General features: G+C 39.1%; 1 protein-coding gene across 6 annotated transcripts in view; it reads left to right on the top strand.

Moving 5' to 3' along the window:
* Positions 1-445: 445 nt before the first annotated feature.
* Positions 446-16,736, top strand: part of gria2b (glutamate receptor, ionotropic, AMPA 2b) — a 37,282-nt gene continuing 20,991 nt past the window's right edge. For all 6 annotated transcript variants that reach the window (XM_018746294.2, XM_029251893.1, XM_029251895.1 and 3 more), the window contains exons 1-3: positions 446-976; positions 1,335-1,475; positions 14,233-14,472. In XM_018746294.2, the coding sequence (XP_018601810.1) occupies positions 895-976; positions 1,335-1,475; positions 14,233-14,472 (463 nt within the window). In that variant the 5' untranslated portion in view covers positions 446-894. The remainder of the gene's footprint in view (positions 977-1,334; positions 1,476-14,232; positions 14,473-16,736) is intronic.

Genomic DNA, 16,736 nt, shown 5'->3' with positions numbered 1-16,736 from the left:
AGTCCCTGACCCTGGCCGAACGAGGGACGTGCACGAGCGCGGTGAGAAAGGCGCGAGACGGCGGCGCAGCAACCCCCGAGGAAGCAACAGCAGCAGCAGCATCGAAGAAACACAGCGAATACCGCTTTTCCTTTGACACATGACCCTGGCAACCAACTGAATCCACGAACATCTGTTCCAAATATGAACGCAATTAGCGTCTATAAATGCAAAAATAAGAATCATAAACGTATCGATGTCGTTATCGCTGAAATGTGCGGGCGGATATGACACAATAATTATCTTTTGGTCAATAAAATGTAACGGATCGACGTATCCGGTCGGCGCCTACGCGTTCTTTTCGTTTCATCTACGAAGACCGTGGAGCCGGTGGTGCGCGCGCACATGCATTTGAAGCAGTGCGCGAGCGCGGTGAGAGAGGGGCGCGCGCGGCGGCGGCGGCGGCGGCGGCGGAGCTGCGCTGATCTGAGCTCAGTTCAGTTCGCCTCGGCTCGCGTGGCGTCTTCACGCGCTCATTAGCATTCCTCCCCCGTCCCCCCGTGTCCGCGCTGCTGAGACGAGCTGCTGCGCGCGGCGGACATAAGAGCATCGCTCTCGAGTGGGAGAGGAGACATCGATTCGCCATCCCTCCTTCCCTCACCGGAACTGGACTTCGGATTTTTATTTTTATACGTTTTTTTTTTTTAAAAAAAGAAACAAAGAAAAAAAAACAAAGCAATTTTCCCACTAACCGCTGTCAGTAAATACTAGATACCATAATTTTCTCCATCTCCAATTAAACCCAAGATGATGAGCAAATAATAAGGATCTAATACAGACTCCGCTTGAAAGAACGAGGATTTCCTTCTTTCTTTCCTCTCTCTCCCCGGTGGATGTGGACGTAACGCGGTGGAAATGCGAAAGATGAATTTATCATTATTCCTTCTTCCTTTTTTATGCGGACTATCGTCCGGCGGCTCTCCCAGCGTTCAAATCGGTATGTGGAGCGATGATGGAGACACGGGCAACTGGCGGCAGGGAGACACGTATGGCTGAAACACTCGAAATTACGATCGCACACACAGACACACACACACACACACACACACAATAATAAAGAAAATAAAAATAGAAATCAGATCGCTTTCCGGACGATCCCGTTCACATCCTGCTGGACGGTGCAGCCCCGTGTGGCACGATCTGCCAAAGAGCATGTGGAACATGTATGTGTGTGTATGTGTGTGTGTGGCATCATGATGTAGGGCTCTGTCTGTCTGTGCGATGTACGCGTCCGAGCCGTGTGTAAGTGTGTACGGTAAACGCGTGTCCATGTCCCCCCCCGTGTTGCTCCGCAGGGGGGCTCTTTCCGAGGGGCGCCGACCAGGAGTACAGCGCCTTTCGAATCGGGATGGTTCAGTTCGGGACCTCCGAGTTCCGCTTAACGCCGCACATCGACAACCTGGAAGTGGCCAACAGCTTCGCGGTCACCAATTGTTGTGAGTAACACAAATTTTTCTTATAATAATAATAATAATAATAATAGTAATAAGGCATCTTTCCAAGGGCTTCGCACACCGGGCCATTCAGTCACTGGCATTACCCTCAGTCAGTGTCTTCAATGTGGAATGTGTCAGAATCCAGAAAAAACCCCATCTAAACCTTGAATGTCATATTATACAGCTAATCTCTTTCTCTCTCTCTCTCTCTCTCTCTCTCTCTATATATATATATATATATATATATATATATATGTCTATAATATATATAATATACAGCCGTATACATGTGTTCCAGCTTTATATATATATATATATATATATATATACTGTGTGTGTATATGAACTATGTTGGTGTTCCAGCCATGTCCTTTGTGCTGAGATATATAGAACTCTCACAAATATTATCCATAGAGATACTCTACCTGCCATCTGTACATTAGCATAATTCATAATGATGCCTATTCCTATAAACATATATGTTTTAGTAACCTGCACATGGCATGTTGGTTAATTTGGTTTCCAAAGCAACAGATAGAGAAATGGCTGTTTGAAGGCAGTTTGGTGAATGTAAAGGTAGCCCTGCGTTATTCACGTATCTTCCATCAAATTCACTTGAAGAGCGGATGTGATGCTGTACGCATACTCGGTATGGCATTTTGCACACATTTGGCAAAGTCTGGCTCTCAGATGGTAATTTTGGAAAGCTGCTGTAAAGCCTTCCATGAGGGAATTACATGCAAAAGGAAGAGAAGAAATAAATGGGTCTGCTAAGAATCTCACACTGGAATGCTGGATTTGTGCATAATTAAAATTTAGAACTATTTAGGCTATTTAGGACTGTAAATCTGAAAATCGGATGCAATGCGATGTGTGCTTTTGGGTTAGGACATTTGGAACTTTGTAAACCGAACCCGGATTTCCCTGTGAAGGACTACTCGCCACGGTAACGATAAATTACCGTGCTGCTATGGCATTACTTGTGGGTCCTACCGTTATATCTCAATCAATCAGGAGAAATCAGTATAACCCCCCTGCTGAATATCTTAATCACAGCAAAAAGGACACATTTCATAGAGGGGGCAGATTTCATACAAGGTGCAGTTAGTACACATATAAAATACACCCTTTGAAAACCCTGCTGTCTCCTCATGTTCCTACAATTTTCTTTCTGCTTGCGATTCTAAACAAAAATTAACTGGATTATTTCTGGTTGAGAAATTGGCACAGGCGTCTACAGCTACCGTGCCTTGGAGACAGAATACCAGGTGTCACCTGTTTAAAAGCCAATCCTTGTTGCTCCCTAGGTATCATTGCACCATGAAACTGTGACATGGTTATGCCGATTTATGTAATCGGCAAGCTGTGGCTCAACATATGCTATTCATATAGGTAAACTTAATAAAAAACAAATATCTCAGTTGGTTATTCTTCTCTTAAAATGTCAATGGTATACCGTAGTATATGGAATATGGATTTTTGAGCGATTCCTTCCTCCAGCCATAGTGTTCCATCAATCCATGTCCTTCTGATTAAGCATATGGTGGCTTTCCCTTTCCCTGAGTGGCTTGTCATGGGAGAGTGAACTCACTCATTTCGATTGCGGATCAGTCACAATCCTGCTGCCAGATATGAATTTTAAAAAGATTTGCTTTAATGTGGAATTTTTAGAGACTGCAGGATGATGTAAAACCCCAAACGATCTTGTTTTTATATATAAATTTCGGTAATCGTAAATACCGTGTTTGGAATATATAACAAATCATAAATCTGTCCGTATATAAATCAATTACGTAAATGTGCCATTTCAAGAAAAAAGGCCCAACCTGGGTCACCGAAAGTGGTAATGTTCAATAGCATGAGCTACATACAACATGGGCAGGGGACACCATACATTTCTTGCATGACAAGTATAATGAATGATGAGATTATGATTTCCTGATACAAATAAGTGTTTCTTGTAATACAAGTAAAGACAGTAAAGGGGAAAAGAAAACATGCTCAAAAGGGTAATCTTGGTGTGCCTGCTATTTATGAAATGTTAAATCACTAGATGGCACTCTGAATCTAAAGACATTTTTTTCTTACTCTACTTTCATCAAAAGACACGGTATGTATACTAATACATTTTTAGTATGCATGACTAAATTAATAGCGATGATTACGGTGAAGCTTTTTACCCTGCTACTTGAAACTGCAAATTTTAACTTATAACTTTGCATGTTAACTGAAAGTGTATCATTCAGATACCATTTGGTGCAATTAAATTGTACTCAGGTGGGCTCAGATGATATATCCCTACAGGACTTTAGTGAAAAGTCTCAAGACTATTTAAATTACAGTTTAATTATATAATTTCCTATAAAGCACTTCAAGGCCATAAGCCTGCCTTATTGACTCTTGTTTTACAGAGCATATTGTAAAAATGACAGTCATCCAGTGAGGCGATGATTGTCTGTTCAGTAAACTAAATAAAAGCAATAGAGTAAAACCTGCATCTGTGAAACAATCATAACTGTTATATGCATATTTTGTTCAGGAGTACAGCTGTTTCTGGACCGCTCCTTAGGAACTGATCCTGATGACTAAATGACACTCAAATATGTGTCAGTGATTCTTCAATGGTTCAATCCAAGCTTTAGTCGGTCTGATGTTCCAACAGAACGAATCCTGCAGTAGCATTAATATCTTCAAAGGGTTGAGTGTACGAGCAACAGATTGATAATCTAAAGAAGCAGGGTGCTTGGAAGCACCATAACGCCCTGCTCATCTGCAGTCGTCTCCATGTGGGTTCTGCAGAACGCTGCCAACATATTTCATTTATGTGGATCAGCCTTATATGAATTCATTACCACCACTTTGCTTGTTACATTTCTTTTTTTCCATGGAGTATTCATTTTTTGCAAACACTGGGATTTAAGGTACCCCCAGACAATGAAAAGGATGCTTCCCATATAGTGCATGGAGCTCCACTTTAACCTGCTCCCATCTGAAAAATACATTCAGTTGTATGTCTAAGTTCATTCTTATGTGCAAATGGGAAAGACACCTTCAGTAAATAAGGCAGAAAAATGTTAATAGTTGATTGCTTAGACTGTATGCAGCTGTACTGGGTGACATTTAATGATGTAAAACAGGAAAGGACCGGTGTCTTCAATGTTACAAAAAAAAAGGGTCATAAGTAAAGCATCTGAACAACAAATATACTGAGGGTGGAATTATAAAATATATTTGGCTTCATCTGGAAAGTCTCTTTTTGGATAATAGTAATAATAATAATCATCATCATCATCATAATTGTCAACTTTACAAAATTCCCTAATTGGTTCATAGAGAAATTCTAGGGAACACTGGTCAAATACAGTATGTACATCTTATTAAACTCTGAATCATTCATTTAATACTTGGGGGGGAAACAACTATATAACTTTAACTGGGTTTTCTTTCAGGTTATTTCATGTTTTGAATATTGTGGTGGACGCTGAATGACGCAACTGATGTTATTCAGCTTTATATGTTCATGGTCATAAGTCAGGAGCTGATGACCCACGTATATGAAGCTCTCTCTCTGGAAAGGGAGGTCTCTGATTACCATCACAAGTAATTGACAGCTATGGTTTTTCATCATAATGACAAATTACACAACTATGGAACTGCACCCTGAGCACTGCAGCGTTATATACGGCTAATCCAGGTGACAGCCTTAAATATGCACACTATGTAATTTATTTTCCAGGTGCGTATTAATTTTCCAAGTTACCGTGGAATCTGTAATGCTCAACTGAAATGTTCGAAATAACACTAAGAAAATGCAGGTTTTATGAATGGTGGCTATTCAAGTTCAAGTTCAAGTTGTTTTTATCGCCATTCCTCTATATGCAATAGCTTGTATACAGTGGAACGAAATGTCGTTTCTCCGGAGACCGTTAGACTGGAGACCATTAGACACATCTTAGGTGTTTTTCAGTAAGAAGCAATTTTTCCTGATCTTTCTATGCACACAGTCGTTCAGCATTTAATCTGAAGAGCATTTATTGATTTTGCACCTGCTTTCTTAGTTATTATGCTCCATACATGGTGAAGACAATATAAGTATAATATGTGTTTGACTATGAACGATACGTGTACGTTTATCCTGTTTTTGTTTGTTTAACCAAAATACTAAATGTATCAAGTTCGTGAAGCATCAGATATTCTCATTTAATTTTTAACTTGATGTCTGTGAGGTGATTATACCCCTTTAGGCATTTTTTTAACATACGTAAAGAAAGTTCTATTTTTGCTTGTGTCAAAATGACGTTTCGTGTCATGAATGACGAAGCTGTCTAAGCCTCAAAAGAGCATTCCAACCAATGAGCAGCTCCTTCCTTTACCGTTTCCTTGGTAATTCAATTCAATTCAAATGGACCTTGGGGTTTCTGCTGTAGAATCCCGCAAGGTTGCAGGTGGGCGGTCGCTTTGATCTATTTGTCACTTGGTTGCCAGGGAAGGATTTAGTGGTAACTACCGTGGGAGGTGAGACCGGAGTTTGAGATGATGTAGAATCTGGGCAGGTGGGTATGTCAGGCATCTCAGCAGGCTGACGTGAATATATATGTGGATATGATCAGAACGTACAATGTTAGCCTACTTGGGCAGGTACATTTTGTTCTGCTAGTGAAGCGCTTAAACTCAAACTCATGATCAGCTGAAACACTACTGAAAAGATGTAGGATCTTCAACAGACTCTTCCATGACTTCTATTGGACCTGGATATCACACTCCAATTTACATGTTACAAAATACATATAATACGCAATGTCAGCTGAAGATTCATGCTTTTTCTATTGTATAAATTCACATCTCACCTGATGCCAGGAACAAAGGGAAACTAGTCACAGTATTTACACCTAAGCAATGAAAGTGTAAATACAAGGTATCACATTGTATGCCGACTTCAGCGGGCTTTTTATGGGTGTTATTATAATGACTTGGATTTGTTGCAAATTAACATGCTAATTGAATGCACTGCCCAGGCTGTTTATAGCATTAACTGTTGCTATAGCAACAGAAACTCTGTGCCAATATGATAGAAAGTTCATCAAAAGGTGGTAGCTGTTTTTCATAGCCACAGAAAATATGTTTTGCTGGTGTTTGTGGGATTTTTGGAAAAATCATATTAACTGAATTAGCAAGTAAAGGTGAACATATAGAATAAACTACACCTTAGTTAATTCAGCTCCACAGTCCTTATGAAGGTAATAGAGTATTATGTGATTCCAGGGCATTTCTGACAAGCAGTTGATAATGACTGATATGATACTGTGCTTTACCACTCATCCATTAGTCATCGCATGATTTGGATTCTGTCTCAGAAAGCGCGGAATTTAAGGAGTGCTGCACGCTGGATATGATGTCAGTTCCTCACAGCACACTCTGTCATGCTCACACTCACAAAGGGCAAAATAGAGTCAGCAATTCACAACATCTTCAAACTGTGGGAAGAAGATGGGAGGATTTATAGCAAACCCACATGAAAAATGGAGAAACTAAACATATATTTGGATGGGATTTGGATTTATCACCGCATATCAGGGATGCCAGCTGCCAAGCCATGTAAATACCACGTTACCGATACCAAAACACATTTACCAATGCCACATTATTAATGGTTATTAATTACTCCAAGGCATCATCATTTGATTAATATTATATTTGAATGCATAATTTTCCAAAAATCTGAGCTGCATTTCTTAGTATACAGACGGCCCCCGACTTACGATGGGGTTATGTTCTGATGAACCCATCGTAACTCGAAAATATTGTAAGTCGAAAATGCATTTAATTCACCTAACCTGCCGAACATCATCGCTTCTTATCCTTTAAGATGGTCGAGATTGTTGATTGCAAAAGTCCAAGTTCACGTGCGATGGCCATTACGGTCTTGCCGCCTTCATGCTAGGCAATTATCTTGAGTTTCTCCTCAACAGTAATTGCCTTCCTCTTCTTCTTCTTACCAGTAGCAGTAGACACAGATGGGCGTTTCGTAGATGTGATAGATGCACAAAACACAACATAGATGCGGTGGGGGGGGTACATCCAAACAAACGCTGGCAACACAGAACACTGTAGAGTATCGGTTGCATACACAAGTAACTGCGCATGGCAGACTGGGAGATATGGATCGCTGCCACTGCCCAGCATCACGAGAGGGTATCGTACCACACATCGCTTGCCCAGGACAAAATCTAAATTCAAAATTCGAAGTACGGTTTCTACTGAATGCATATCACTATCACACCATCGTAAAGTCGAAAAATCATGAGTCGGCCCATCGTAACTAGGGGACCACCTGTAATCATAAAGAACTATTAGCTCAATAACTTTGGTTCTACAAATTAAATGTCCTTATTAGTAAGTGAATAAATTAGCCTAATTAAAGACAATAAACGATATAATTACAATGATGTGACATTTAAAACAATGATCCCAATCAGCTATTTGATATTCCCCCGTCGGAATACTTAAAAAGCATGACCAGGTTTGCCATTTGATGGCAGCGATGATAAATAATGATATACAAGTCCGGTCAATAAACGCAGTGACCCTCTTTGCAATGCCATCTGTTGAAAAATTTCAGAGTTTGAAAACCGCTTTACATTTTGAGACACTTTTCTGAAATTACCTCTTTTTAATATCAAGACAAATTCCAATCTAATGTAATCTGTGATTGATTTCTGCTATTTGTTGAACAACAGCTGGGTGGCAAGTTTTGATCTAAGTTGACAATTTTCAGACAATGATGCCACTTGATTTCCCCATATTTTTTAAAATTCCGAGCACTTACTTAAGTACTGTTATTATGTTTAGTATTTACAGTCTTGTAAATAATATATGTGACTGCAGAATTTTAAAGGTTATGTAGTTTTGACTAAGCAAGCTTTTATGTAATGTTGCAATTTTTTTATAGTTTTGCCTTAACTCATCAACTCTTGAAAAATGGTCTTATCTACAAAAGGGAAGTAAAAGGTCGACTTGTAGTGCAGCAGTTAAGTGCATGAAATTCTAATGTTCAAGGTTCAAGTCCCAGAAGCAGCAGAACTGTAGTACCATTGAACGATGTACTTGTTCCTGTGAGCTATATACTTCTATTAATAGGCAAGATTGCAATTAGTAACGGATTTTTTTTTTTTAAAGGTCGTTACTGGCTTTTCATTTTGCTTTTTTGTTATACAGGCAAATTTTTATAAGGACATATTTTTTATTTAGAGAAATGTCATGCCAGCCCATTGGCATGCATGAGCAGCCTGCTGCAGACAAATCATGTTGATTTAAATATTTTAAATTAATCTTTTAGTTCTCAGAATCACATAAACTTTTGTCTTACACCTGTTCTAAGGTTAGGAAAAAATTTGGCCAAAACATTTACGTTTGCACTCAGATGAGTGAATGAACAAAGAAGATTATTTCAAATGCAAACACATTATGTTTGGAATACATTAGATTCTGCCAACCTACTCTCGGTCCAACACAGATTCATTGAATGGAATTGCAGTTGAAATGTAAGCACTTGCATTTGTGTGTCATGGTTGCTTTCAAACTTTAACAGTAGGCGACAACCAAACACTTGGAGTAAATTCCGGTGTAATTTACACAGTTAATACAAGCTAGTCTAATACACTGAGCAAGTCAGTTCATTTCAAACACATGAATAATTGTCTATCCACGACACATAAAAGGCTTTCTATGTCTTTCTGACGTGCATCCGGCAGCCAGCACAGTCACTGCATGAGACACTGTGGTCCTCTGTGTTACTAAAGAGCAGCTGTGTAGAGAGCAGGGCTAAGGTAAGATTTCCCACAATGCCCTGCACAAGGGCATGACTGAGATGTGTCAACCATCATTCTTGGCCAAATACATTTATATGACACTTTTCTCCAAAGCAACTTACAGTGTTAGTCTGTCTATAATTATTTACCCATTTATACAGCTGGGTAATGTTACTGGAGCAAATCAGGGTAAGTACCTTGCTCAGGGTTACTACAGCTGGAGGTGGAGATCAAACCTGCAACCATTTGGTCCAAAGGCAGTGGACTGTAACTACAATACCAACTGTCCTACAAAAATTGACAGGGAAGTATAAAACTCATAGTGTAGCTACATTCTGAGCAAATTAACCCTTGTGTACATTTCTACACAAAGTGTTTCTATGATACACTGTCAAAAGATTCAGTGGTGATGTTTTTAATGTGTGTATAGCGTTGCAACACTACCGTATTTACTCGAATATAACTTGCACTTTTTTCCCCAAAATTCGAGTTAAAAATTGGGGTTGCGAGATATATGCGAGAATTTTCAAAAACTACGATTTTTCTGGAAAAAATGAAATTGATGTTTATAATTAAATCCTCAGTATTCATTATAATTTATAATTGCTCACATTATTTATAAAATTAATGCATTTAAATTTTTATTTTCAACGTTGTTTACGTGATATCATGCGATATATTTGAATCTTTAGCAACAGTGCTTCTGTAATTAAATTAAAACAGTTTCATTATTCTTTGTCCTTTTAAAAAAAAGGCAAAGCCGATGATTGTCGAAATGCTGATTCTCTTTAACCAAATTCCAAAATATCCGAAAAAACATTGATTGTCTGTTTTTTGCAGTTTTAAACTTTTGTAATGTGCGAGGTATATGCAAAACTTTTTAATTTATTTTTTCGTAAAGTAAAATCAGGCGTGCGAGATATACGCGAGGGCGAGTTATATTAGAGTAAATACGGTGATTATTTTCCCTATGAAATTTTATGTCATGTTTAGATTTCAGTTAACATCAAAATAAACCTACTGTTTATGCATGGCATGCCTCAATATGAATTATAGATCGGTAATACTGTATGCACATTTGCAAATGGTATGTAAATTATTCAGAAGGCAAATCTGAAGATGTTGAACAGGGTGCCGGACATGCAGTATTCCACTCGTGCAAAACCTGGGAGGAACGTGCTCCTCAGAACTGAGTTTGGTAATGAAGCTTGACATATTTCAGTCCTGTCAGTTGCCTGGGAATGTGGGCGATGTCAGGTTTCATGAAAAGATTGAATATCAATATACATTAGTAGAGAGAAATATGATAAATAATGAATCACTGGATTTTCACCCGGCTGTCTATAGCAGAAAGTTAGATAAGATATTCATTTCTAAATATGACTTTGCCTGCTTCCAAGTCACTCACAATGAAAGAGATCTTAAAGGCTGTGCACTCTGGGATTTCTTTCCGTCCACAGCTGAGGAAAATCAGGCCACCTAATTAGGACAGCTAAATATACCTCTTCGGGTTTTTTTTTTTTTTTTTACCCAAGTATTAACTGAAGGTTAAATAGATATTTTGAACTGTCTGCTTGAATTTCATCACTAGATTTGGTTGTATTTCATGGTACCCACATGTCTGCAAACACCTCAGGCTACCTATGTGGATGTTTGGCAAAGGTCAAATGGGCGAACGTTGCTCTTAGAAGTCAAATTAACTGACTTTAAAGTCGCTGGGAAATCAACACCAGGATTTTCAGTAGGTGACTAATCTTCTAAATGATAAAAATTCCAAAATCACACAAAATGCGTGCTGTTGATACAGGAACTGAAAAAAAGTTGATCTCATGCCGTGTACATCCTTTTTTTGAAGGTATAAATATTCCTGAACATGTCATCTTACATTAAGCTTAACAAGAGCTCTATGTACACTGACTCATGAATAGAGGCTTAGCTGAGAACTTAAAATCTCACACCTTAAATGTGGAATAAATATAAAATGTTGGCCTGTGCTTCTCATGCATGACAGCACTGAGACAGCGGTCCCTTGTCTGAATAGTATGCACATTTGCATGTCTGTGTGCTGGGATGTGTGATGGCCTTTATGTCATTTTTCAAAATGTATTAGTGAAATTGCATAAGATGCAGCCACGCAAACTCCAGTTTATCTCTGTTCATTATCATTAACGTAATTTATATATAATTACATTTATGTTTTTTGGTGCCAAGATTAAATTCCATTATGAACTCATACTTTGAATATCTGTTTAAACTTTGATGATTATATGCAAAACCGGCTAATTACCCGAATGCTGTTTTTGCATATGTAAATTTTCAGAACACCCTTTCCAGAATTCCCCATAATCCCAACATCATTATGGATGGATATTTGTCATTACTAAACTACAGCTTCATAAGATTCATAACCTTTATATTTTTCTGCAGAATGACAGATGGCAGATTCTAGTGCCTTAATGGTATTTATTTACTCTGGATTCCTTAGCTGCATGTGACCACATCCGTTGTTTGCAAGAGCCATCTTAATACACAAAGGCATATATTAATTACCTGTTAATTACACAGTGACCTCTTCAAACTAAGAAATGTAGTAGTTCCAGTGCTGGTTTTTGGCTTTTTGTCCTTTTTTACAAATTGAATTACATTTTTCATGTTTTTCAGTAGGCTTTTAGGCTTTCACTTTAAAATTTGAGTCATGTCATGGCAATAAACAAAAGCAGAGGGTCTTCTTATCCTATACTTGCAGCATAGATACAATTTTTATTAATTTAAATTTACAGGTATTACAGACTGCATCCAGTGACTATCTTATTTTTTACTTATTTTTCTCTTTTTATCTGTCATACATTAAAAGTCAAAGAATTTGACTACATGTTTTGCAGTCCACAAAGCTTCAGATACCAAGGAATAATCATTGAAATGTACAAAGGTTAACTTACAGTAATATATAGTGAGTCCTAACTTACACACTTTTGAGCAACAAATTTGTCACCATTATAAAATTTTCTGAGGGGTGTTCCATCACTCCCCACGTTATAAAGGTAATGCGCTCCTGAGAAACCCTTTATAATGTGAACTTTCATAACCGAAAGATGTAATTACCATTAGTTCCAACATAAAGGTTTTGATGTGTTCCTGAGGGCCAAAAGTACGGTTTATGACTTTGCTTGAAAAGCTTAGCTGTGTTGCTCTAAGTATAGTATTATGTCATTTTTCTGGTGCGCTGGCCGATACCTTGTAACACTGTAATTCCGATGGTCCAGTCACTCATGGGAGACACATACAAGAGCTTCTTGAATATGAAATCACACATCACACTTGCGCAAGCTTGTAGCTGCAGCACTGAACAGGACTGGCCTCCTGCTCTCCTTTGTTGGCATCTGTCAAAACAGTGACTGGCCAAATGGCAACAGGCAGTAATGCTGCACACTGAGTGAGCGACCTAAACTCCTCTTGGACACTTCTGGGCCTAGTGGGCCACGGGGTTTGCTGGCACCCTCACATATCACATTGTTGGGGCTTGCTGATCTTCAGTTCATCTAAGGCGTCGTTGTACACACACACACACACACACACACACACACACATACTGTCTGAAACCGCTTGTCCTAAGCCGGGTCACGGCGAATCGGAGCCTAACCCGCCAATACAGGGCGCAAAGGGGGAGGGGACACACCCAGGATGGGACGCCAGTCCGATACAAAGGCACCCCAAGCAGGACCCAAACCCCAGACCCACCAGAGAGCGGGACCCAGCCAAGCCCGCTGTACCCGCCCTTAGCTGAACAGGTTTTGATTTGGGTTTTCACTTAGCTAGCTGCAAGATTTAAATTACATTCAATTTGAGAACTTGCAACTATAATAAATCATTCAGCTACAAGAAAAGCTGAGATGTGCTGAGCTGCTTGCTGAATTTCCCTTCCTGGCGATGTGGAAATCTTTCGATTTTGGGTGTTTTGTGGGGGATTATTTTATTGTCTTAGCAATTTTTTTTTTCTTTTTTTTTGTAATGCAGCTCAAAACCTTGCTGTATGGTATTTTTTTCATCATAATAGCTCAATTTAAGCTAACAACAGTCCTCACTTGGACCGCCACTGAGGGCTGAGTTCAGCATACCCTTGAACTGTTTGCTGGGATTTCACGGTATTATGTACAAACGAATTTATCAGCTACTTATGGTTTTTGTAGGAGCCAATAAAAATCTTTAAAAGAAATATCCCTCCCTCTGAATGTTTGCTGTGTGTTCAGTACTGCAAGTGGCACTGTAGTAAGGAAAGTAACTTGTTAAGCCGAATATTTCCACTTCAAGTTTTAGATAAGCATGTGAGAACATTGCTTAACCTGACATACAACTGTATAAGAAGTTAGAGTTTTATGTTGTACTGGTAAAAGGTGTTGGCACATCAATGGTACCATTTTTTTAGGAAATCATAGGTTGGGATCCTGAAAGTTTTCATTTTCTATTCCCTTTATCTGGGTGGATTATTTCAATAAAATATGTCATATTATCAGGCAAACTGGGAACAAACTAAAGTCACTAAAGACAGCTGCATCATGACCATTGAGGACCAGGATTGCCCACCCTTGCTCTAAATCAGAGGTTGGCAGTTCCGGTCCTCTGTGGTTGCCGGGTCTGCTGCGCTTGTTTGACCTCGGAGCTCAGAGCTGTGAGTGAAGTCATTATTTGGTGAACTCAGCTGGGGTTTTGAGGTGTAAATTGGTCACTAATTGAAAGGCAACACTATAACTCATCAGTGCACTGAACCCATGGCCATTCTTTTTCGAGTCTAAAATTTTGGTTCATGTTCTCTTCATTTGCACTTAAATGTACATTCGAAAGGATGCACAATTCATACACAAGTTGCTGTTTTTCAGACTGTAGAATATAAATCAATTAAAGTAATAATCATAATTGCATATTTGATCTCTTCTCCTTTTCCTCTTTCACAGTTTGCTCCCAGTTCTCAAGAGGAGTGTATGCTATTTTTGGATTTTACGATAAGAAGTCAGTCAACACGATAACGTCATTTTGCAAAACTCTGCACGTCTCTTTCATAACGCCGAGCTTTCCCTTGGATGGATCGCACCAGTTCATCCTGCAAATGCGACCGGACATCAAAGGCCCTCTGCTCAGTCTTATCGAATACTACAAGTGGGACAAGTTTGCCTACCTTTATGACAGTGACAGAGGTAAGACAACTGTTTTAATAGACCATAAACATTCTGAGCACTTTGCACTGATCTGGGGAGCCTTCTAAACTGCTATGAATATGTTTCAGGTTGGTCAATGACAATACATGCTTTGAGTTAGAATATAACAATTTTCAAAAATCAAATTTTTTTTTAAATGTTTCCAGTGATTGGAGTGAATGTTGAAAATTCTTGTATAAAGTGCACTGGCAAAAACGGGTGTATCGGACAAACTGACTACGTTTCAGTAATTGCCCGTTCGTATCTAAGGCTCTTAATCTGTTGCATTTTGTGTACACGGAATACCCTTTCGTCCACTATATGACTAAATCAGTCACACACACTCACTCATTGTTAATAACTGCTGGTCCAAGTCAAGGTTGTGGCAGCATGGAGCCACAAGTATTGGGTACTTGGCTAATCCTGGTACAACCCACACAGGACAGGGCAGGGTTGATCAAATAAATGTAAATATGAATATAAAAAAAAACATAAAAACAAAACCATTGAGCTGTTTGGCACATGTAACCACAGTATTTGGTCATGTTATTTACGGTTTGTTTGTTCGTTTGTTCGTTCATTCATTCAATTTTGCTAAATTCTTGTTTTGCTAAAGGTCATGGTCATGGTTCCTTTTGCGGAATCACTGGGTGCTAGCCTGTGGGCGTACACCTCTGGACAAGCCGCTAGTCCATCACTGGGTAGTCTTACATACACGCGCTCAGTGACCCATTCACAGGCTATGGGCAATTTAGAGTGTCAGTTCACCTGAGCTGCTTGTTTTTTGGAATGTGGAGAGAAACCAGAGAACCCAGAGAAAACCCACACAAAAACGGGGAGAAAATGCAAATATCACAGAGTTTACCTGCTCACACAGTCACACCTGCACCACCATGTCATCAGTACACATTGCAATAAATCTAATTTGTTGATATGCCCCACAAGTGGAGATGTTATTCTGTGGCAACATTCCATTATAGTGATGTGCAGAGTAGGTCACTGTTTGGAATGGAAGAGCTGATCTCCCCTTCTCCTTGTATGAAGGACTTCATGATAAGCTCTTGTTTGGATTCCTTCCTCTGTGTGATGTGTATCTATGGCCTAAGGCTTATGTGTAGTCAATCTGATCTCATACAAGAAAGATGAAGCCTTCTTTAAACGTTCGCCATATTTTGGAAAAAACAAACTCTTTCCCTTTGTTTTAAGATAACATGCCTTAATTTTACTGCAATTAACACTTTATGACAATATATTGATAGCTGTTAGCAACTAATGCTGCTTATATCTTCCAAATCCCACATTTGTTCATATTTTAGTCATTACTAGGTCGGTGAAGAAGCTGAATAGTTTATGGGCCTTGGGTCTCTCTGGAAAACACATTGAATTCACAAAATTTCAAATACAGGTATCACTCCGTATTAGAGACTAGTCTGTAACAGACACCACTACGGATGTCAGATTTCCAGATACAGAGATGTATTTCCAATTAATTTAACTTGCAATTCGTTCCCAGCGTACCGGAAAACCCCAGACATCGCTAAAATACTGCATAACGTGTAAAACTCAACAACCTGCTTTTACTATGCTGCCCGGGGACTGAGGACACAAATACAAAGCTTCATCTCACTCCTGGTACAATAACTCTCAACCCATGATTTCAGCATGATATAAAAAACTTCATAATTAACTTTAGAAAAAATCTTAATGAGGTAATTAATAGGAATGTTTCCATGGAGTATGTTTTGGAAGCAGATTGTGTTTTTCTTTGCTTTTACATTCACATTCATTCTTCTAGCAGTTGCTTTTCTCCAAAGCAGCGCACATCTCAGAAAACAATACAAAAGTGCATTGCACCTGTTACCTTTGTTGTCCTGCTTCCAGACTGTGGTCAGTTTTCTGTTTCGCTCACTCTGGTTTGGCGGTTCCTTTTCATAACAAAATGATCTAGCGTGTACATGATGAGCAATACACAGAGCAGGGATCCTCGCAGCGTTTTGCCTTCATTGTACACTAGCACTGTTGCCAAAATGCACATAGACATCTGAAAAACCATCGGCTAAAGTTCTCCCGTGCTGTCTCCACAATCATTCCATTAAAAGACAGCTGGTGCTATGTTTTGTCCGCCTCACAAAAACATTCAGCTGTCATTTACATCGCTGCTGCTCAGGCAGTTATAGTGTAGTGGTTAAAACTGCTTCTTTCGGATCCAAAGGTCACAAGGTTCAAATTTCACGGAACCCTCAAGCAAGGTACTTTACCAAAAT

Source organism: Scleropages formosus, chromosome 5 (genome assembly GCF_900964775.1).
Source record: "Scleropages formosus chromosome 5, fSclFor1.1, whole genome shotgun sequence".
Classification (NCBI taxonomy): Eukaryota; Metazoa; Chordata; class Actinopteri; order Osteoglossiformes; family Osteoglossidae; genus Scleropages; species Scleropages formosus.
The sequence above is the reverse complement of the archived record's forward strand: the minus strand, read 5'-3'. Positions and strand labels throughout refer to the sequence as shown.